General features: G+C 49.2%; 1 protein-coding gene across 1 annotated transcript; it reads left to right on the forward strand.

Annotated features, from left to right (window-relative positions):
• Positions 1 to 4,941: 4,941 nt before the first annotated feature.
• On the forward strand, positions 4,942 to 20,361 carry Sdhb (succinate dehydrogenase complex iron sulfur subunit B). The gene is made up of 8 exons (XM_075945106.1): positions 4,942 to 5,098; positions 12,251 to 12,384; positions 14,733 to 14,818; positions 16,176 to 16,312; positions 16,987 to 17,103; positions 17,534 to 17,635; positions 19,403 to 19,525; positions 20,191 to 20,361. The coding sequence occupies exons 1-8, from the start codon at positions 5,027 to 5,029 to the stop codon at positions 20,266 to 20,268; spliced, it is 849 nt and encodes a 282-aa protein (XP_075801221.1). The 5' UTR covers positions 4,942 to 5,026; the 3' UTR covers positions 20,269 to 20,361.
• Positions 20,362 to 23,589: the final 3,228 nt, after the last annotated feature.

Consider the following 23,589-nt stretch of genomic DNA (forward strand, 5'->3'; position numbering starts at 1 on the left):
AGGAGGTGGGGGAGCTGACATTTGCTCTGCTGTGTCACCTCTGGTTCTGGACCTGCCAGCTAGCATCTCAGCTTGTATGAGTGCGCCCTAGAAGTAAAATAGCCCAGACAGAGAGCGGACACTTTCCTGAAAGAGTCAGCCTCTTGCCAAGCTCAGAAGCCACAGGCCTGCTTGGATAATTGAGCCAGAGATAGAGCTTTTCCTGATGTAGCCAGAGGGAGGCTCCAGGGCTGAGGGGACTCAGGCCCAGCCTCTCTACAAAAAGTACCCATGCGGGCATGGATTGAATCAGATGGAGACCTGCGTGTTGACTGGCTGATCACACAGACTTCCTTTTTCTCCATCCCTGACCCATCCAGGCTCTCCTTCCTTCTATTCTGTTTCCCAAAGAGGCACCGATGCCCTGATGTACTGTGAAGTTCCTCAACACTCTTTCAAGAGCTAAGCGGCTAAGATGCAAAGGAGTCAGGGAGAGGCTTGGGTTGTCGCTCACTGTAGAGCCTGGCCTTCCACAGATTTAGATTTATTTACTTAATTTTTATGTGTGTGAATGTTGTGCCTGCATATATGTATCTACATCACATGCATGCCTGGTGCCCCTGGAGAAGAGAAAAAGGTATCAGATCTCCTGGACTTGGAATTATAGATGATTGTGAGCCACCAAGTAGGTGCTGAGAGCTAAACCCAAGTCCTCTGAAAAGGGAGCAAGTGTTCCTAACTGCTGAGCTGTCACTCCAGCCCCTTGTTTTGTTTTGTTTGAGACAAGAGTTTCTCTGTGTAGCCCTGGTTGTCCTGGAACTCACTCTATAGTCCAGGCTGGCCTCACACAGATCTGCCTGCCTCTGCCTCCCTAGCGCTGGGATTAAAGGTGTGCACCACCGCTACCACCCGGTTATAATGAACTTTGGAAACCATCATTAACTAGGGGAAACCCCACCCTAGTCATGGCACTGCAAACTGTGGTGCCCAAGTCTCCACATGGCTTCCTGCTTTCCTAAACACCCAACCTGCCCCCTCAGTCTCTCTGCTCACTGCTACAAGAAAGCAGCTCACCTCTCCTATTCCTCATCCCTTTGTTCAGCCAACCCGCTCGGCTGCACACCTACTGCGTTCTGCATCCCCAGCCAGGCACTTTGGAATTGAAGACAAATTTGTTCATTCCTTGTTTGTTAGCCAACTGCTGCCATGCAGGCCACTGAGCCGGGCTCTAGACGTGACCATGAACAAGAGATACAGCCTCACCTGGCCTGAAAACTTCTTGCAATCAACACAGTCATAAAGAATTCAAAAGCCAAAGAGAATCTAAAACAGATACTATGATCCTCTGCTAACAATGTAGGGGATCCTAAGTTTGAGGTCAGCTTATACAGCCAGACCCTGACCCCAGAAAAAACAAAGAAAGAACAAACTCAAAACAGACTTGGAGATAGCAATAAATTGGGTGAAGAAAATAAAATAGAACAAAGAGGCCAGGCCTTTACAATGTCCCCAGCTGGGTGTACAGATACAGAAGTAGGACATTACCAAACCAGGTATAAGCTGGGCTGGTGGTCTGTGGATAGGATATTTTGTTGGGAGTGGTCAAGGAGTTATTATCTAAGGAAGGACCAAGTTGGATCTGAATTTTCCCCATGACTGAGAAGGAGGAAGGATCAGGCAGGTGGCCCACATCTGTAACCCCAGTACTTGGGAGGCTTGAGAATTCTGGGCCAGCCTGGGCTAATAAAGAGACTTTGTCGATAGATATATAGTCAAGGAAATAGGACACTCCAGATCCAAGCTAGGGAGCTTCACAGAGAAACAGAAGTGACTAGCAAGGAAGGGTGGACAGATGTGACTAGAGGGGCCACAGGGGCCGGAGGCTGTGGTGCAATGGATGATTGCTGGGATGTGGAAGGAAAAGTGGGACCAAGGATGATGCCAGCTTTTCACCACGGATGCTGACAGAGGGTGGTACTGATCAGAGTGGGTGTGGGCATCTTGGGCGATGGGGGGGGGGAGTGAATCATTTAATGCTGAGTTTAAAGGGGATGGGGACTCCCTTCTTCTTTTCTTTTCTTTTCTTTTTGTTTCTTCAAAACAGTTTCTCTGTGTAGCCAGAACTCATTCTGTAAACCAGTCTGGCCTCAAACACAGAGATCCACCTGCCTTTCCCTCACGACTGCTGGGATTAAAGACATGCACCACTACCAACTGGCCCCCTTTTTCTTTTCGGAGGGTTGGGGAACAGGTTCTCACTATGTAGTCCAGGTTGATCTGGAACTACCAATCCTCCTGCCTCTGCCTCTTGAGAACTTAGAATGCAGTCTTAAGCTATCAAAACCCAGCTTGGCATTTATGTTTGCTTCTGGACTCAATTTCTAGCCCTGGAGGAGGAGAGAGTTTCTCAAACAGAAGTTCCTCCCTAGGCTGCCCCCATTTCCTCTTATTCGGAGACTGTCTGAAATGGGGGCAGTCATTCTCACCCCACTGGGTTGTCAGGAGAGCCAGAGGAGACTGTTGATGTAAACACATTTGCAGGCGATGAGGTGAGGTTCTGTGTAAGCCCGGGGCGCCCATCGGAATGACTGATGAAAAGCAATAGATCACCCTCCAAATGGATGGCAACCAACCAGCCCCCAAACCCTACGCTCTTGTGGCAAGGGCAACTTGGGAACATAAGTCAGAAGTGGACCACGAAGACCTTTAAGTCCTATGGCACATGTGCCTTTCCGGAAGCCCAAAGCTCAGGGCGGAGGTAGAGCCGCCCAGGAATTTATTATCCCTCCATAACACTGAGCTTCCCAAATCCCCATGAAGCCCAGGAATGATGTGCCTGCAGAGTGTGTGGGCACATTGGCACCAAGAGCCCCTCCATAAATCAAGGTCTCACATTTGTTGGCCCCAGACTGCTTTTGCCAAGGTGACCTGGGCAAAGTGAAAGGATAGCCACTCATGTATGGGTGGTGTCTGTCTTTGACATGATGGCTGAAAATGGCTAAGGGGGGCCAGTTCTCTAGAAACATCGCTTTTGGCACTCTGGAGGACTTGCAAAGAAAGGGACAGGTTTTCTACAACCCCAGCCAATTTGGGTGACCCAAAGGTCCTCTGGGGTAGCCTATCCCAGTGCTGAGCCAGCTCCCTGGATAGTCAAGGTGACCTCCACCTTGCTGACCATTGCACAAGACAGCCACATCAATCTTGGAACCTTAAATCAGCTGATTCAGGCCAGGAGTGAGGTGGAGAAGGACTTGTCCAAGGTCACATAGGCTTAAGGGAAGCAGTTAAGGCAACCTCCTGGGGCTCAGACCTCACCACACTCCCTTTGAGGAGGCCACCTGGCAGAGAAGCCAGGTTCAGGTAAAGGTCTCAGAAACTTGGCCCCATGTAGCCATTCCTTCTGCCATCTTAATTTCTCCAGTGGCATCTAAATGAGCTGGAGTGAAGAAATCAAAGACTATAAACGGCGCTCTTCCTTTGCCAAAAGTGAGCGGGGAGAAATGAAATCATTCCTTCTGGAAACAGGGGACCAGCAAAGTCACTGGGTGGCTGAAGAGATCAAGTGACTTGGACACCAAGATCACACCTGCCCAAGGAAGTCAAATCCCAAGTCAGAGCGACTCTGAAAGAATCCATAGAAGATGCTCGATAAAACGGTTCAGATGAGTAAAGGAAACTTAGAAAACAAACTCCGGGACAGCTCAGTGGGCAGTGCTCAGGGGCGAGCATGTGCAACCAGGCGTGATGGCACTTGTCTGGAAGGCCAGCACTCTCTGAAGTTCAAGGTCATTCTCCTGAGTGGACACCCTAGGCCACATCACCCAGCTTTTCTACTGTCATTGTTATCCAGGAATTAGGTGAGTGCCTGGCTCATCCTAGAGCCAGGCCCCAGCTACATAGCCTTACTTACTTACTTTTTGGTTTTTGTTTGTTTTGCTTTTCGATACAGGGTTTCTTTGTGTAACCTCGTCCTGGAACTCCCTTTTTAGAACAGGTTGGATTCGAACTAACTGAGATCTGCCTGCCTCTGCCTCCGAAGTGATGGGATTATCACTACCAGGTGCCCCTTACTTTCTGATATCTTTGGTTCTGTTTTTGAGTGGTTTTTTTTAAAATATTTATTTATTATGTATACAATATTCTGTCTGCAAGTATGCCTTCAGACCAGAAGAGGGCACCGGGCCTCATTACAGATGGTTGTGAGCCACCACATTTGAACTCAGGACTTTTGGAAGAGCAGGCAATGCTCTTAACCTCTGAGCCATCTCTCCAGCCCTGTTTTTGAGTGTTTTGAGGCGTGGTCCCATGTATCCCAGGCTGGCCTCGACCGACCTCACTACGGCAGCCAAAGACAATCTGGATGCTCCTCCTGCTTCCACTTGCCAATTGTTAGGATTCCAATCATGCGGGTTATGTACATATTTATGGATAAATGGATGAGTCTCTAGAATTTTTTGTCTATCCTTTGTCATCCTTTGTCTCTAGAATTAAAAAAAAAAAAAACCTGACCAGACAAGAGCCAGAGATGACTGACAGATACTCTTGCAAGTGGAAAGGGATTGAATTTTTATTTTTATTTATTTATTTATTTTTGCTTTTTGTTTGTTTATTTTTCGAGACAAGGTTTCTCTGTAGCTCTGGAGCCTGTCCTGGAACTAGCTCTTGTTGACCAGGCTGGCCTCGAACTCACAGAAATCCACCTGCCTCTGCCTCCCTACTGCTGGGATTAAAGGTGTGCGCCACCTTCGCCGGGTTGAAATCACCGCCTTGAACAAAATTGGAAGTCTCCGCCCCATCCAGGTCACCGTCCCTCCGGCCCCTTGGACTGCTAAGGTCACCCTAGGAACCCAAGGCCCAGAGGACGAGCGGCCCGCTGACCGCTACTGCGCACGCGCGCTTTCCGACGGCTCGCCCGGGACACCGGAAGCCGCCTCCCATTCGTCGGCTCTTCGGCGGCTAGCGGGCCTCGGGGTGAGATACCGGATTCCACCGCGGTGTTCGACGGGATGCCGGAGGCTAAGGGGTGGGGCTGACGTCACGAGCAAAGATGGCGGCGGCGGTCGGGGTCTCCTTGAAGCGCGGCTTCCCGGCTACGGCTCTCGGCCGAGTCGGCCTGCAGGTGAGCCCCGAGGCCGTGGTTCAGTGGGGAACCGTGCCCGTCACCGAAGCTGCCCGGAGTGGAGAGGCCGCGGGGAGGCGGAGGGAGCCCGGGGCCGGGCCTCGGGGGAGGGCGGCTCACCTACGCCCTGCCCCGGAGCATCCTGTCAGGTCGCCGTCTCGCGCCTAGTTGCTGCCGGGGGTCGCAGCGGGGCACAGGGTGGATAAAGTCGGCGGACTGACGGACGTCAGGGAGGGCATCTCAAGGTCATATGACCAGCGCCCGGTTGTTGGTCTCCAACTTCAAATCCAGAAATTAGGACTTGCTCAGCCCTGTGTGTAAGGGGGGCCTGGGGTGGCACCCGGGAGGCCAGGTCGCGCGGCCAGGGTAGGCTGGTCTGGGTCGGTAAGCCTGGGGAGCCACGCTCCAGACCCTCAGGGGACAGGAGAGGTGGAAGAAACGACCCAGCCCTGGAAAGGCTCGGAGCCCGGCCTGTGGAAGCCTGCTGCAGGCGAGACCCGGTTCCATAAAGTGTGTGTAGCGGCTCTGATGTCACACCGTTGGCACGGGGTGACACAGGCAGAGCCCGGGGCTGCTTCTGCTACTGTAGTAGCTGTCACAGGTTGGCCCGCACGCCCTGTATCCTCGGGGAGCTGCACCCTGCAGGCGTGCTTTCTCAGTGGGAGCGTTTAGAAGGGCCAGCCAAGCGGCCTCTGCTTCCAGAAGTGGCTAAAGATTGGCGAATCCCGTCCAGTCTGTTGGCTCCTCTGGGCTCCCGGACAGAGAGAGCCCTTTAAAGGTGGGCAGCCGGAACTCTGAGCTTCTTAGAGATTTGAAAACCGAGGCTCCCCATCAGCTTATCCAGGGCAGTTTTTGTTTTGTTTTGTTTTTAAGTTTGGTGTATGAGTGTCTGCTTGCACGTATGTAGGGGCACTATGTGCCTATCTGGTAATCCAGGGAGATCAGGACCTAAGTTACAGGTGGTTATGAGCCACCATGTGAGCAGGACCCCTGCCCCTCTCCCAGCCGCTGAGACACATATCCAGTTGGTTTGGTTTGGTTTGGTTTTGGACAGGGTCTCTAAGCAGCCCTGGCCGCCCTACAGTCCTAGAACTCAGAAATCCCTCTGCTTCTGCCTCCCCCATGCTGGAATTCAAGGTGTATGCCACCACACCTGGCCCTGCAACAGAACCCTGGTGTGTGGTCAGCATATAGAAGTATTAGTTCCTTCTCTTGACTTTGCTGATCTCTCTCCTCTTCATCTCTTCCTGAGTAGGAAGGGTCCGGAGTCAGGTGCACTGGCACACACCTGCCATCCAGCACTCAGGAGCCTGGGGCAGCAAGATCAAGAGCTTAAGGACATCCTCGGCCGCATGTGGAGTGCAAGGCTAACCTGGGCTACTTGGGACCCTGTCTCAAAGAACAGTAAAACAGTGCCTGCCAGAGCCTCAGGCTGATTCAGTTAATGATTCTGTGTCTGTGGTTGAGAATCTCATACATGAGTACTGTGTTTACATCATTCCCACCCCTCCCTCTTCTTCCATGCTCCCTGCTCCCTCTCACATGCATGGCTTTAATTGTCGTTGCTAAGCATATGCAGAGACACATGCTCGATCTCTTGAGTCCGTGTAGTGTTGCTTATACATACGTGTGTTTAGCGTTGACAACATGGGATTGGACAGCACCAGTTCACATGCCAGCATAAATAGGGGAAATATCACGAGGCCTCTACTCTAGTTGAAGAGCTATAGGCAATCCGTCTGCTGAGAAGGGGTGCATCCGTTTTCTCAAGGAAGGAGAGGCTCCTGATGGGTTTTCCAGTTAATGATTCCCGGTGACCTTGTTCACCAGCCTCTTTCTGAGTTGCTGAGGCAGCAGTTAAGTTGTGAGAGCCCCACCACTAGGAGCAAGTTCTAAGAGGGGCTTCCTAGAAGGAACTGTAGAAAACGGTCGGTGATAGGGTTTCAGGAGAGGCCTTTTCCCACCTTCCCCAGGACAGTGTGAGAGAGAGGTGTCCTCCCTGTGGGAATGTGTATTTATTCATATTCCCGAGGACCCCACTCAGCTTGCTGTGTTGCTTTGGGCTCGGGTTCTGAACCTCTGTGTGTGGCCTGCACCCCCAGACTGCAGTTCTGCCTGCAAGTGTTTAACTGTGATGGGTTAACTGTTAATAGCGCTCCTATTTCTTCATCTGGACTGTGGACTCCAGGAGGGCAAAGCCGCCATTTACAGCTCTGCTTCTTTGCTCCTGGGATCAGTAAGGTTTAGAATGCCCATCTTCCAGTCAGAATAATCCGAGGCCTGAAAATGCTGCCAGTGTTGAAAGGCAGAGACCGTCTCCTGAGCTCTGCCAAGAGATTGACTTGCTCCTAGTGAAGTAGGTATCAGTCCCACCCTCCCCTTTGCGAAGGAGGAATGGGGTAGATTAGCTAAGTAATTCTCTGAAGAGCACACAGCTCAAAGGTGACAGGGCGCATTTCAGATACAAGCCTGCACCTTCAGTCTGTCCAGGCCTGGTGTCCTTCCTAGCCTCGCCCACCTTCCCTCTGGTAGCCGTGTAATTTGTCTAGTTTCAAGCCTGCCCCTTAGGAAGCCAGAGGAATAGCAATAGCCCTTCCATGTGGCTGCAGTTCTCCCTTCTCGTCTGTGTCTGTCCAGTCACTCATTACCTTGCTGCAGTCATGGGCTGTGAAGTTCATCTCCTCCAGGACTGTCTAGAACATTCTTCCTGTGTTGCACACCCACTAGAGGCAAAGACTGAGTTGCAGATGTGTTCGCAGTCACTACTCCCATGGGAGACTTGGTGCTTTGGCCCACCTCCCTGTCCACGCAGTCTTCTTTAAAAGCAACGGCGGAGTTTATTAGGAAGAGCTCTAAGAGCTGAGGAGAAGGTTTGCTGCATGAAAATGCTCGTTATTCAGGCCTGATGACCTGAGTTCGTCCCCAGAACTCACATGAAGGTGGAAAGAGGGAACTTACTACACAGAGCATTCCTGACCACCACACGAGAGCACATCCTCACCACCAACTTCACACACACAACCATAATGAAGAAAAGTTTTTTTTTTTTAAAAAAAAAAAGCTTTATTATAGATTTAGACATCCACATTAGGGGAGAAAAAGGCTAAAAAAAAAAACCACCTTTGAGTGGACACAGGCTTCTCGAGAGTCACCGTCTTCTCTTTCCTATTACTGGGGACTCAGAAGGGGCTAACAAGACACCACCTGTGCTGATGTCCATCCTGTCCTTTCTCACTCGTTCACCAGAACCTCTGCTAATTCTCCCCTCATCCATACACAGCTGATCTGTCCTCTGCCAGCATCATTGTGCTCAGTGCACGAGCATGTGTAATTTAGCCTATCTTTCTGAAAACCACAACTCCAGGACTAGAGGTGGCTCAGCTGTCAAAAACACTTGCAGTTCATTTCCCAGCATGCATGTTCTGTCACTCAGAGCCACCTGTCATTCACAGCTACCTACCTGTAATTTCAGCTTTCACAGGTCCGTTGCCCTCTTCTGGCCCCCACAGGCACCATGTGACACACGTGCTGCATACACATGAATAAATATGAAATAGACTAGCATGGTGGTGCACACCTTTAACCCAGCACTCAGAAGGCAGCAGCAGGCGGATCTCTGTGAGTTCAAAGCCAGCCTGGTCTACTAGCAAGTTCCAGGACAGCCAGGTCTAGATGTGAGACCCTGTCTCAAAACAACAGGATTCTTGCTGATTCATAGCCATGGGTGGTGACCCATTTGGAATGTGGAGACTGGAAGATCAGGGGGTTAAGGTCCGTGTCTACATAGTAAATTTGAGGCATGTCTGGGCTATGTGAAGCCTTATCTAAAGGGGGAAAAAAAGGCTAAATAAATCTAAAAACCCTATATCAATTTCAGTCTAAACCTAGTCCCTTTTGAAAAGTGTACCTGATCAAATGTCTTTGTAGAAACAAGTATTTAAATAGGAGAAAGGTGATGTGAGGCTCCATTGCAGGTAACCTGTCATCCCAGCAGGCCTGGAGGGAATCAGCTGAGCATGGGGGCTCTTACCACCCTCTGAGGGTACTGGAGAATTCGCCTTCCATACTGTGGGACCACAACTCGGTGTGTAGTATTTATTGTCTTAGCACTCAGAAGCAAAAGCAAGAGGCTTGCCACATGTTCAAGGCCAGCCTGGGCTGCACTGGAGCGTGTTATCTCAAAAAGACACACACATAAAAACCAACAACAAGCAACCAAAGCCAGGGATGGTAATGCCCACCTTGATCCCGTAACTTGGGAGGTGAATGCCGGAGAGTAGGAACACTAGGTCATTCTCAGCTGTATGGTGAGTGTGGGCCAGTCTAAGTGTAAAACAAAAGCAGCCGGCCCCTGCATTAGGCAGTTGCGTTTCTATAATGCCGAGGTTCACCTCAAACTGACTGTAGGGCTAGCAGATGGTGGTCCCTGGGTGCTACAGAGTGAGGATGGCGAAGTGGCTGTGGTAGAACGGACATCCAGGTGTTTCCATCAGGAAAGAAGCTCAGTGCTGTTACAGATGCGTGTGGTCTATAATTTTTCCAAACTAAAAAATCGTCATGTGTTCTCTATTTTGTATATGGGGTCCACACGTGTCTAGGTGTGCATGTGGGGATCAGAGGACAACCTGTAGAAGTCAGTTCTCTCCACCGTTATGTGAATTCTAGGCATATAGCTCAGGTTGTCAGGCTGGTGATAAGTACAATCTTACTGACCTGTTTTTACTTGTATTTTTAGTTATGTATATATGTGTGTGTGAGTGTAGTTGCCTGTGGAGTCCAGAAGAGGGCGCAGAAGCCCCTAGAAATGGAATTACAGGTTGTGAGCAGTTTAACTCTCCGGTCCCCAGGGGGGGGTGTGTGTGTGTGTGTGTGTGTGTGTGTGTGTGTGTGTGTGTGTGTGTGTGTGTGTTTGGGGCAGAGTCTTACATTGTATCTCTGGCCATCCTGGTTGGCCTCCAACTCACAGAAGTCCACCTGCCTCTGCGTCTAGAGCGTTGGGATTAAAGGTGTGCGTCACTGCACCAGGCTATCTCAGGTTATTTTTTTAAAGAAACTCACTTTTTAGACCAGGCTAGCCTCTGGCTGTCCTGATTGGCCTCCAACTCACAGATCCACCTGCTCCTGCCTTCCAAGTGACGGGAGTGCACCACCACTTCCTGGCAACACCAAAAGTCTTTACTTTGAGTGAAAAAGTGGACATGGGGTGATGAAAAAGAGACCATTTTGGATGGGCAAGAATACTCTAATTATGGTAATACTACTTTGTTAAAACTCATAAAATTATGTCTTTACCCAGTAACTATGTTGTGATGACTTCTGCCCTACCTAAAGAAAACAAAACAAAGAACAAGGTTGTTATTAAGTGAGCTAAGATGGTTGGAGCCCACACTTTGCGTTACCTCCCTTTCACTTCCTCTGAAATAGCACAGGAGAGTTGGAGGTGAAGCACACGCCTGGAGTCCCAGCGCTGTGGATGCAAGGGGATTTAGAATTTAAGACCGGCCTACACAGGAAGTCTGTCTCAAGTGAACAAATTTTATTTGTGTGTGTGTGTGTGTGTGTGTGTGTGTGTGTGTGTGTATATATATATCTCAGAGGACATTAGCCGAGTCCTGCATTAGTGTCTTGCAGCTGCAGTGAATGGGTGGAATGGGGCTGGGATTTCTTCCCAGGAGAAAACTTCCCTTGGTGCTTATGCAGATTGATAGGGAGGTGAGATGTAATTTTCATTTTTTTTATATATTTTTTAATGAAAAAAATTTACTTTTCATTTTATGTATTAACCCGCTTCCCCTCCCCCCCACTTTCTTTTTCTTAGGGGTGGTGGTGTTGAAACAGTATCGTGTAGCCCAGGTTGGCCCTCAACTCCTGATCTTTCTGCCTCCACCTCCTAAGCTTCAGGCCCCTAAATGTATTTTAAGCCTCAGGTAGGGGAGCATTTTTTAACTACAAACCATAAATGCCCTAGCCACCTTGAGACATGTCTTGTATCATTCTGTAGACAAATTGAGACTTGGTTTATAATTGATATTGGCTCCATCAAAGTCCTCGTCCCCTCCCAGTAGCAGGACCACAGAAAGCTTGTGGACTCTGCCTCGTTTCACCTGCTGATAGGGGACAGGGCTTCAGGGAGTGCAGTCAGCGTCTCGGGTGATTGACACAGCCTGCACTGCAGCAGCCTGTGTGACTAAATAACACCATTTAATGAGCCAGCTTGGGTGTCGTGTACTGTTCAGCGTTGGCTCAGTCCTTGCTAAGCCTGTGTCAGAAGCTGTCTGTGCACAGAGGCCTGCACAAGGCGTGCCGAGAGGTGTAAATATAACCTGCCCACCTCCAGGGGTGTGTCATGTGAGGAGAGGACAAGGCTAGGGATGGAGCTCAGTTCTTACCAAGCATGAGGTTCTGAGTTCTCGTCCCAGCTCCTCAGACAACCGCAAAGGTCCACACCTACAGTTTAAGCACTCTGAAGTGCAAGGTCATCCTCAGCTACACAGTGTGTTCAGAGCCACTTGAAAACCCCTTTCTAAAACTAAAGGGGTCAGGGAGATGGCTCATTGGTAAGAACACTTTATAAGCCTTATGACCTGAATTTGGCTCCCCAGAAACCACATAAAAGCTGGGCGTAATGATGCGTGTCTGTCAGTCCACAGCACCACATGAACCGGGCATTGTGGCGCATGCCTGCACTCCCAACAAGGGGAGTAGATCCAAGGCCCTGTGGCTGAGGTTTCATTCTGCTGAGGTGTGGTAGGGCCATCACGGGGCAGAACTTGTTTGTTCCCTAAGTTTATTATGTGTTCGGGCATTCTTTATCTTGTTCTCCTTACCAAGTTTTTTTTTTTTCAGTATGAGTTTTCCCTGGGTTTAGGAGGGGTGCTTTCTTTTCTGATTCTTTCTTATTTATTTATTGGTTTTTCAGACTAGGTCACTCTGTGCAGTATTTCAGACATGTTTTTGTGTCACTGTCACCTTAAAATAAGTTCCTTGGAAACAAGGCTTTGTTTTACTAAATTCTGTGTCTTTATGCCCTGAGCCATGGCTGGCATAGCAGCGTGCTTCACCCAGTAACACATTTATCATGTCAGCTAAGTGGAAAGAAGTATCTTGCATTTTTAAATGTTTTTCTTTCTTCTTTTTCTGGGCTTTTTCAAGTTTCAGGCCTGCCGAGGGGCACAGACAGCTGCTGCTGCAGCTCCCCGAGTCAAAAAATTTGCCATTTACCGATGGGACCCAGACAAGACTGGAGATAAACCCCGAATGCAGACTTACGAAGTTGATCTGAATAAGTAAGTGTCTGTGCCAGCCAGTGCTTGGTAAGGAGCAGGCCGGGAAGGTATGCTTGGTTCATGGTTAGGTCTGGTTTGTGGTACCAGAACTGAACCCAGGACCTCATGTGTGTTACGTTTTACCACTGAGCTATGCCCCCTCTCTAAAGGGAAACTCATAATTTGATATAGGGACATACTTTTCAGGATCTAAGAGACATAAAAGCCTGATTTTCTAATGTTTTGGAATCTGTCTTCTGTTTTTAAAGTCAGGTAGATGTCTATTTGAGAAAGATAAACACCAGATACCAACCACTGAAAAATTCCTTCCTTGTGTTCTCCCAATTACTTTTTCTTTCTTTCTTCCTTTCTTTTTCTTTTTCTGTTTTTTATTTTGAGAGAGTCTTACAGCCCAGGCTAGTCTTGAACTCATGTTATAATTGAGGAAAGCCTTGAACTTACGATCTTCCACCCTCTACCTACGAAATTCTAGGATTATAGTTGTGAGGTACTGGGCTTTAACCCCATAGCTTCATGCATGCTATAGAAGCCCTCTGCCAACTGAACTACATCCTCAGCCCCAAATCACATTCATAGTAACTGTTTTATTAAGGAAAAAAAAATATTGCCAAATAATTAGAGATAAACCGTACAAATCAAAACTCAGTAAACCAGACCAGACATGGTGGTGCACACCCAGCATTCAGAAGACAGAGACGAGAGAGAGAGAGACAGAGAGAGAGAGAGAGATATAAACAACAAAACAAAGTAAAAAGTTTGAGAGAGAGAGAGAGAGAGATACATACAAACAACAAAACAAAGTAAAAAGTTTGATTCCAGTCTGGTCTGCATGAGCCACAGGACAGCCAGAGCTACATAGTGGGACCCTGTCTCAAGTAAGATAGATACATAGACCCTGTCTCAAGTAAAATAGATAGATAGAGACAGACAGACAGACAACAAAACAAAACAAAAAAAAAACCCACCTCAGTATGTGGCTAGTTAGGCATTACTGCTTTCCTTTCAGGAATATTAGAATAGGCTTTCATCAGACTGACCCCAGGGAGCAGATAGGAATGACCTGAAGGCACTGGGAAGTGACCAGCAGTAAACAAAAATACTGGGAGAATGTGGACTCCACTGTGAGCTGCATAGTTTTCCTCCATGAGGTCAGGCCCCAGCGTGCGTAGCAACAGAAAGATTAAAACTAGGGGAAGCAGGGGACATGGAAAGTGCGGGGACCCTGGAAAGAAGTGAAGAGGAATCCCAAATTCTGTGTGCAGCCTCTTTCCAGTGCTTGGACCTGCCGTGTTGGTCACCTGCTAAAAACAATGAGACATTAATTAACACTCCTCAGTAAAATCTGGTGGGATCTAGGATTGCTAATTATATAAAAAAAAAAAAAACAGTGAAGGAAGCAGACTGGCTAGGTATGGTAACCCAGACCCATAATCCCATCACTTGGCCAGTAGAAGCAGACCAGGAATTAAGGTTATCCTCAGCTACATCGCAAATTCAAGGCCAGCCAGGACTACCTGAGACCTTGTCTCAAATGAACAAATAAAAACAGACTTAGAGGCTGTGAAGATGGAGACTCACAGATCGGTGCTGTCAGGGAGACTCATGCAGGGCCAGGCATTGTTAGATTCCCTGGAGCTGAGTCACAGGCAGTTATGAGCTACCCAACATGGGCGCTGGGAACTGAACTCAGGTCCTCTGCAAGAACGGCATGTGCTCTTAACAGCTCAGTCATCTCTAGACTGTTTCATTTTCTTTTATTATCTTTACCATATTTCTTGTGGTGGTTCTGTATTATTTTAACTACCAAATCAGGATCTTGATTTCAAGGCCAGCCTGGACTATCTAGTGAGACACCATCTCAAAAAAAACAGAACAAGAGAAAAGCAGGCTGAGGAAATGGCTGAGGGGGTAAGAGTGGTAGCTGTGCAAGCATGAGTCTGGGTCCCAGCACCCATGGAGAAAGCCAGGCGATGCTTTCCTGTATTTCCTGGGGGAGCAGACCCAGGCTGGTCCAGGTCTGGGGATTGCTGACCATCAACCTAGCTGAAAAGCAACTGCTCCAGGTTCATTGAAAGGTCCTGTCTCAAGGGAATAAAGCAGAGCATTAGAGAGAGACTCTAAACAGCATCCTCTGGCTTCCACATGCATACACTACACACACACACACAAAAGAATAAAAAAAATAACTGCAGCAATTAAACCTTTAAACAAGTAAGAGATAAAACTGTAGGAAACAAATCTGGTGCTGATGTGGTACTGAATGGGTCGTGCATCTAGGTGTTCTGATCATTGTACAGTAGCGAAAGATGCTACCTTTGTGAATGCAGCCGAGGCCTTTTCTCTATCAGGTGTGGACCTATGGTGTTGGATGCTCTAATCAAGATTAAGAATGAAATAGATTCCACTCTGACCTTCCGAAGATCATGTAGAGAAGGTGAGCATAACTTTGGTTATCGCTAGACCTTGGCTGGGATTCTGACTCCGAGAGTCTTGGCTGCCGCTGCTGGGGACAGCCTGGAGAGCAATTGCAGCACAGTCAGATAACTCGCTGCTGACACTAGTACAGCTTTAGGGGTTGCCCGAGTGGGCAGCAAGGGAATAGAGGATATGTACAGAGACGCTGTACACCACCTTCTTTTTCCTGGGAAATGGCTTCCAAAGTTTGAACTGTGATGCAAGTTCTGATTTCCCCCTGAGATCTTTGTCTCGAGGTTCCTCTGTCTCGTGGTTCCTGTTAGCTGCCATGAGCTCACTGGCAGCAGTGAAGACAGGCTAGCTGGCATTTTCATATGAGCTCTTTGTTTAGCAAGAGGTGAGATGTTTCTTGCTGAGGCTCCTTGACTCTCACTTGTCACGGGGTGACGTGCTGGCGCTGCTGTTGAGACTGAAAGACAACGTCCTGCTCTAACAGCTCTGCATTAGTCTGTGTATCTGAAAATATGTAGCTGAGGGTGTGGAACACTGGACTGGCAGAGTCGGGAAAATCTCTGAGTCTTTGAGATCAAGTTCAGGGCCAGCTAAGGCTACATAGTGAGACCCTGTCTCAAAAGAGGGAAAGAGAAAAGCCAGGCTGTGGTGGACACACCTTTATTCCCAGCACTCAGGAGGCAGAGAGAGGCAGATCTGTGAGTTCCAGGCCAGCCTGGTCTACAAGAGCTAGTTCCAGGACAGCCAAAGCTAAAGCTACGCAGAGAAATCTGTCATGGAAAAAGAGAGGGAGGGAGGAATAATTGCTAGTAATAATGCAACAAAAGTAAAAATGTTTTAAAATATGATTTTAGGCAAAAATAAAATTAATTTAATAACAATAATTAAAAAGGAAAAACACAAAAGGCAAAAATCACATGGTACCTTGAGGCCCATGTGGCCCTGTGGCTGTGAAGCCCGTCTGTGAGCCAGAGCTGTTGTGTCTTCATGTGAGATGGGTAGGTGACTACATGAACTTAATATACAGGGGAGGGGGAAATGGGCCTGTGGAGTTACGGGACTCTGCAAGGACCTGTAGCGGGGTGGACACCAGAAGTCAGCCACAGAGGCCATCTCCCTGTCTGTGCTATGCTGCTCACTAGCCGTGGAAACTTGGGGTAATCAAAGATGGAAGAAGCCAGCTGGAGCTTCAAGGAACTGAGGGTTTAGCTTAGTGGGTAGAGTGCATGGTCTGGTTCAAGTTTGAGTTCCAGGCAGGAAAGAGAAAGGGAGAAAAGACATCCTGTTAGCGCAGCTACTAATGGTGGTCAGTGTGGCCCAGAAGAAAGGATTGGGAGCCTGAGGTCACCTGGTGTCTCTCTCAGGGATCTGTGGCTCTTGTGCTATGAACATCAACGGAGGCAACACTCTGGCGTGCACTCGTAGGATCGACACGGACCTCAACAAAGTCTCAAAAATTTACCCTCTTCCGCATATGTATGTGATCAAGGATCTAGTCCCTGTGAGTGTCTGTGGCTCTCCCATCTGTTGGGGGTGGTGCAGGTGTGTCCAGCAGGGGTGGTGCTAGCATGGCCTGCCCTCTGTTCTCCAGAGCAGGCTAGGTCCAGGTGTCCCTAGCTACTGTGGTATACGTTACAATCAGACACTCCCTGTGTTCATGGCAAGGAGAATTCCACAGTATCCCCAGAGACATTAGGAACCCCCTTCCCAGGTCCACACCAGTGTGACCCATGTGTGTTTGAAGAATCTAAATGAGAGGTGACATGCCTGGAAATCAGTCCTTCTGAAGCTCAGAGTGCGGGCTTGTTTGATAGGGGTTTAGAACCCCAGAATTGAACTAGCCCCGGAAATAGAGGACTTGGCCTTAACTGCAGAGACTTTGTGTGGAAGATCAGCAGGAAAGCAGCAGTAGTGGGCTTTGCGCTGAGCTCCCCTTTCTCTGCTGGCTTCCCTGACTTGGGGCAGCAGGGAAAAGGACTGCAGTTGCCATGTCTTCAGCTGGTGTGGCTAACACTGACCATGTCCCCTTCTAGAACCTTGATTTATCTCAGCCTCTGAGAGTTTGGTTTCTGACTATCATAGGGAGGGAAAGTGCAGTGTCTGAACTGACAGCAAGCTGACGGCCCTCCCTGGTAGAAGCTGACCTCTCTCCTACTGCCCTCTCCTTTCCCTCAGGACCTGAGTAACTTCTACGCACAGTACAAATCCATTGAGCCCTATCTGAAGAAGAAGGATGAGTCCCAGGAGGGCAAGCAGCAGTATCTGCAGTCCATCGAGGATCGGGAGAAGCTGGTCATTACTTAAACCTACTGTCATGGTTGGCGAGGGTGCTTTCCGGACGGCAGTAGGGTGGAGGGCAGTTGTAGGATAGAGGCCCCAGTGGAAACTTGAGGCCTGCTCAGCAGTCTTCTCTGAGACACGGGGCAGGCTGCCAAGGAACTTAAGTGACCTCTGTGCTGCAGGCTGCATGCTGGTTGGGAACCTGAACTTGTTCATGACTCTTAGGTCTGTGAGGGGTTATTGATTATCAAATCTATATGCATTGTTTTTGGATGTAAGGGCCCTGAACTCTGATCTAGCACAGGTTTGCATTTCATTACAAGGTATTTTTTATGAATCTATTACACTGCCACAAACCACCCTTTCACCAGAAAGCACACCGCAGGCTGGCACTTTGTCGTGTGTTGGTCCCTGGTCTCTGACTTCCTTTCTCTCCACACAGGATGGACTGTATGAATGCATCCTGTGCGCCTGCTGCAGTACCAGCTGCCCCAGCTACTGGTGGAACGGAGACAAGTACCTGGGACCTGCAGTTCTCATGCAGGTACAGTGCTCCCTAACTCAAGCAGCCACAAGTCCTTGAGGATGGTGGCCTGCAGGCAGCTGTCTGTAGAGGGATGGTGTCCAGTGACATGCAGTACATCCAATGCCTTGCTCAGGTGGCTCTCAGCAAATCTGAGGTTTCATCTTACTACATAGCAAGGAGGACCATCCCAAAGGGAGGGACCAACTGGACAACCGGTGTGAACTGGATCCCTGGGCTGGGGCTGTGAGGCAAGGAAAGCATCTTGAGGGGCAGCTGCTCATCAGAAGGCAGGAAGGAAGCCTGCCTTTCAGATTTGTGGTCAGTGCTTTGAGAGACTGAAGCAAGTCGAAAGACAACTTCATGCTTCTCATTTTCCCATTAAAAAGGAAGTTAAAGGCTGTGTGACCACAGAATAGTGTTGACCATGCCATGTGCAGTCAGATACGCTCAACTGTGCCGCTTGTTCGCTGTCCAGGATCTGAGTTGTTGGAAAGCACATAGGTCTCGGTAACACAGCTGGAACAGGTCCAGGCTGTGGTGAGCCATTGTGAGTCCGCTCATCTCAGGGGATGTGTTGATTGATGGAAAATGACAAGCTGTCCACGATGGCTATGATAGCTCATTACGCCTGTAGTCCACGATGGCTATGATAGCTCATTATGCCTGTAGTCCACGATGGCTATGATAGCTCATTATGTCTGTAGTCCACGATGGCTATGATAGCTCATTATGCCTGTAGTCCATGATGGCTATGATAGCTCATTATGCCTGTAGTCCATGATGGCTGTGATAGCTCATTACGCCTGTAGTCCACGATGGCTATGATAGCTCATTATGTCTGTAGTCCACGATGGCTATGATAGCTCATTATGTCTGTAGTCCACGATGGCTATGATAGCTCATTATGCCTGTAGTCCATGATGGCTATGATAGCTCATTATGCCTGTAGTCCATGATGGCTATGATAGCTCATTATGCCTGTAGTCCATGATGGCTATGATAGCTCATTACGCCTGTAGTCCACGATGGCTATGATAGCTCATTATGTCTGTAGTCCACGATGGCTATGATAGCTCATTATGTCTGTAGTCCACGATGGCTATGATAGCTCATTATGCCTGTAGTCCATGATGGCTATGATAGCTCATTACGCCTGTAGTCCACGATGGCTATGATAGCTCATTATGTCTGTAGTCCATGATGGCTATGATAGCTCATTATGCCTGTAGTCCACGATGGCTATGATAGCTCATTATGCCTGTAGTCCAAAGCCCTTGAGAGGTTGAAGCAAGAAGATGATGAGTTCAAGGCCAGGCTGGGAGCCTTAAAATAACAAACCAGCCTGGCGTCCTGAGGCATCCCTGTAAATCCAGCACTCAGGAGGCAGAGGCAGACAGATCTCTGAGTTCTCCAGGCCAGCTAGGGCTATACAGTGAGACCCTTGTCCCAAACAAAGCATCCATTTATTTGGTGGCAGATTCTAGCACAGGCAGGTGCTATAAGGAGAGGGAAAAGCGTTTAGCGCAGCCTACCCTCACTAATTAGAACCTGGGACTGTGAAATGAGCCGATGCCAGTACCATGTCATTACGCACCGAGGTACCAAGCACAGGGTGGATCAAAGGCTCATGACGATCATGAACACACCGAGTTAGGAAAGAGCTCGGAGCCTTCCTGCATGGTAGGCAAGAACTACAGGGCAATGGCAAGGCTCCTACACTCCTGAGCCAAGCCCGTCCAGGCCAGCAGCTGACTCAGCTACCATCCCCCTGCCATGCTTTCCCAGGCCTATCGCTGGATGATCGACTCCAGAGACGACTTCACAGAGGAGCGCCTGGCCAAACTGCAGGATCCCTTCTCTCTCTACCGCTGCCACACCATCATGAACTGTACCCGGACCTGCCCGAAGGTATGGGTCGGAGTGGCACAGTCACTGGAGGTGGAGAGGGACTGGAATCCCTGTTTACTCAGTTGGGGCTTGAATGGCTCTTAGTCACACACACTCTACCAGGTCCCAAGAGGGGCAGCAGGTCTTACTTGTAGATGACAGAGATGTAGGGGACAAGAATGCTGCCAGAAGCCAGTGCTGTGAGAAACAGAGCCAGGGTCCCTCAGCTGTATCACACCTCTGGCCACTGATCTGCTTGAGCCAGTATGGCAGGTCTATCTCTTCTGCAGAGCTGCTCTGGGACTCATGGGACTCTGAGCTTTGGCCTCCCTGGTCACCCTCTTTCTTCATATGCTGTGCTTTCAGCCTCCCCAGCTTAGACCCCAGCACCTTCAGATCTCACATTTCTTTTGTTGTTGTTTTGTCTTGTTTTGAGACAGGGTATCTCTGGGAGTCTAGGGCAGTCAGGGAATGCTGTCTGCCATAGGCGTGTTTGCCTGCTGGAGTGAGCCATGCCAGGAGTCAGTGTAACAGACCCCTGTAAACATTAGAAGGGGGGGCAGGGCTGCCCTTGTGGGCTTGCTGGCTTTCGAAGACTGGATCTGCATGTCACCCCTCCTGAGAAGGGACTTGGCCAGCTCTGTTCCCTCCGTCACACCTTACTGACAGTCTTCTCTTTTCTCCAGGGTCTAAATCCAGGGAAAGCCATTGCTGAAATCAAGAAGATGATGGCGACCTACAAGGAAAAGAGGGCACTGGCTTAACCCTCACTGTGCTGAATGTGCCTGTCAGCTCCGACTTCAAACACCTGGATTCTCCAGGAAAACAGCATGTATAATAAACATTTTAAGAAATAAGTAGGTGTTACTATACATCATTAGAAAAAGCAGTCCTGTTCCTTTGCCTTGTGTCAGGGGCATCTTTGTTCTTACAGAGAACTCCAGACCTGAGCTCTGGTGAGGATAAGGGACCAGGGCCGGGGCATTGCACTCACGCTGCCCTTCTGTGAGATGGGACTAGTAGCTGCCCGCCTCGCCTGCCGTGGATTCCTGGTCTCGGTAGTGTTAGCTAGCAGGCATGTGCAGCACCCATCTTCAGTCTTCAGGACTACCTGCTGGTCAGTTTCTCCTTGCCATGGAGGCAAGGTTTGAGGTTTGTTGAAATAGGAGCGGCGGGGCTGCGTCCCCGGCACCTGGCCGCCCGCACGGCTAGCTTTACCCGAAATAATTACAAGGAAACTGTATTCTTTTAAACACCGCTTGGCCCATTATATCTAGCCTCTTCTAGGCTAACTCTCGCACCTGGACTAGCCCATTTCTAGCTGTAGCCCACGAGCTGGCTTACCAGGAATGATCTTAACCTGCGTCTGCCTGGAGTGGGAGAATCATGGCGACTCCTTGATTCAGCTTCTTTCTCCCAGCATTCTGTTCTGTTTACTCCTCCCACCTATGTTTTAACCTATCAGGGCCAAAGCAGTTTTCTTTATTGCTTAACCAATGAAATCAACAGATTGATATATGACACTCCCACATCAGAGGTTCTTCCAGCACACAGCAGTGACCCTGACCAGCTTCAAGCTCACTGGTTCCACAAATAACCTTGAGAGACCTTGAGCTGCAAACCTGAGTTCCATGCAGCAGTTGCCCTGGCCCTGCTGTTTACTACACGGGTCTTAGCATGCTGGGCAAACAATACAAAATGGATGGAAAGCACATCAGTAAAGGCAGGATTATAAGTTTGAGGCCAACCTGGGCTACATAGCAAGTTCTAGGCCAGCCTGAGCTTCTTAGTGAGATCAAGGAAAAAAAGAAGGAAAAGTAAAAAGCCTTCGAATTCCCCTTGTCTTGTGTTCTGAGCTTGATTCCTAATGTGCACTCTCTAAAACCCCTTAAAGCCAGGTATGTTAGCGTTCTTACCATATGACAGGTGATGATAATTCCATACGGCGTGTGTCGGTGAGCATATATGTGTGGCATTACCTTCCACCCCAACATTCACAACCACGGAATAACAGATGTAACTGTTTTCGTGTTAAAAGTTACAGGACCCCATTACTTTTTGACTACGTTTCTTCACTGAGCCCCAGCAGACCAGACTAGAGATCCAAATAGAGTAGCTGGTGTCAGAGTTCCACGACACCTACCAGACAGGCCACAGAGACAGTGGTTCATTTCCCAGACAGGCCAGTTTCAAGTGGCACAGTCAGTGGTAATCCTGACCATAGTGATCGGCTGGTGTTCTCCAAGCAGCCCCTTTCCATTGCTGTCTCCTGGTCCCACAAGAAAGACTCCTGGTTACAAGAATGGTAACCCTGACTGATCCAGCAGAGGAGAGATCTTCAACTCCAAAAGGAACTCCTGCTCGGCCCAGGGGTGCATTACTCCCTGTGGAGTGAAGCAGCACTCGGTTCTAGAATCTAAAAGCTACCAGGCATGGTGGCCTGTGCCTAGGAGTCCCGCACATAGGAGGAAGAGGCAGGAAGATCTTGAGGTCTAGGCCAGCCTGGGTGAGACCCTGACCCAAAACAAAAAGGGCTGGAGTACAATTAATTCAGTGGTGGTACACTTCCAGGCTCCAGGTCCCACCCTAACAGTAAAAGGGAAAGGATACTCCAGGGCTGCATTTTAAGCAGTAGCTGTAGACTCAGACCATCCCAGAAACAAAGGCTTTTTTATATCATGAGGCAGGCAGCTAAGAAAATGTCTGACACTCCAGAGAAAGAGCCTTAGAGTATTTCTGAGCTGGGTGTGGGGCATGCATCTAATCCTAGCCATTAGAGGCAGAGGCTGGAGGATTCTGAGTTCCATGAGTTTTGTACTAGCCTGGGCTATATAATTCTAGGCCAGCCTGAGCAACCAGAGACCTTGCTTTAAAAAAAAACAAAGCAAGTGCTTATAATCCCAGCACATGGGGGGGGGGGGGGGTTCCAGGCCACCCTGGGCTCCATGAGATCTTGTCTCAAAAAAACAAAATGGGGTTGGGAACAAGAACCAAGCTTGGTGGTGGAACAAACACTCCACCTGCTAAGGCAGGAGGTGAAGGCCAGCCTGGGTTACTTAGTTCTAGGTCAGCTCCAGCTACACAGTGAGACCCTGTCTTTAAGAGAAAGGGATGGCCCAGTGATGGTAGTGCATGATTTTAAAATTCCAGCGGTAGGGTAAACCCACTTGCCCTGTCTGTGGACAGAGATCAGTTCAACCCTAATGGCCCTCTAACCCAGCCGGGAAGGTCACATTCCGGAGGCTCATGGGGATATCTGGATCTGCAGGGAAAGTGGTGCGGGAGGGTGAACTCTGTAGCCTGGCTGCTTCTAAGAGAGTTGAATCCCAAGGGTGAGGTGGCTCAGAAGGTGAAGATGTTTGTGTAAATGCTGCTTAGTCTGCCACTGGGTCGGAGGGAAATTTACATTTCACTGGTTGTGAAGGCCTTGAGCTGGTGGGGGCTGTGGTGGTGGGTGTGGTGGCAGTGGCTATTGTGGCTATGGTGGTGGTGGTGGTGGTGGTAGTTGGTAGCTGTGGCGGCAGCTGTGGCGGTGGCGGTTTGAGACAGGGCCTGAGACTGACTCAGACTGACCTGGAGTCCACGCTGTAGCCTCTGCTTTTTACTTCCCCAGTCACAGGATTGCAAGCATCCGCCCCCATACCAAATCAGACTTTTCTTTGGTACCTGTCCTGGAACTAGCTCTGGTCCCGAACGAGTGCTGGGATTAAAAGCTTGCGCCACCACCGCCCGGCCCAGACTCTTTAGTGTATTTTTTAATGTGTGTGTATTTGTGCACACGTGTCTGTCTATGTCTATGTCTATGTCTATGTCTATGTCTGTGCACATGTATGCCTGGGGAGGTCAGAAATTAGGCAGACTACCCTGCAGCTGGACTTACACGAGTGTAACCTGAGTCTTGTGTGCAGCCCAGAGCAGGTGCTGGGCACCACACTCCAGCATTCTCCAAAAGCAGCAAACTGCTGCCCCATCTTTCTGAGCCCTTCTCTTTGATATTTTGAGATGAGCCTGGCTGTGTAGCTCAGGATGGCCATGAACGCACAATCCTCTAGCTTCATATTTCTAAGAGTTGAGATTGTGCCCAG

This window comes from Microtus pennsylvanicus, chromosome 13 (genome assembly GCF_037038515.1).
Source record: "Microtus pennsylvanicus isolate mMicPen1 chromosome 13, mMicPen1.hap1, whole genome shotgun sequence".
Classification (NCBI taxonomy): Eukaryota; Metazoa; Chordata; class Mammalia; order Rodentia; family Cricetidae; genus Microtus; species Microtus pennsylvanicus.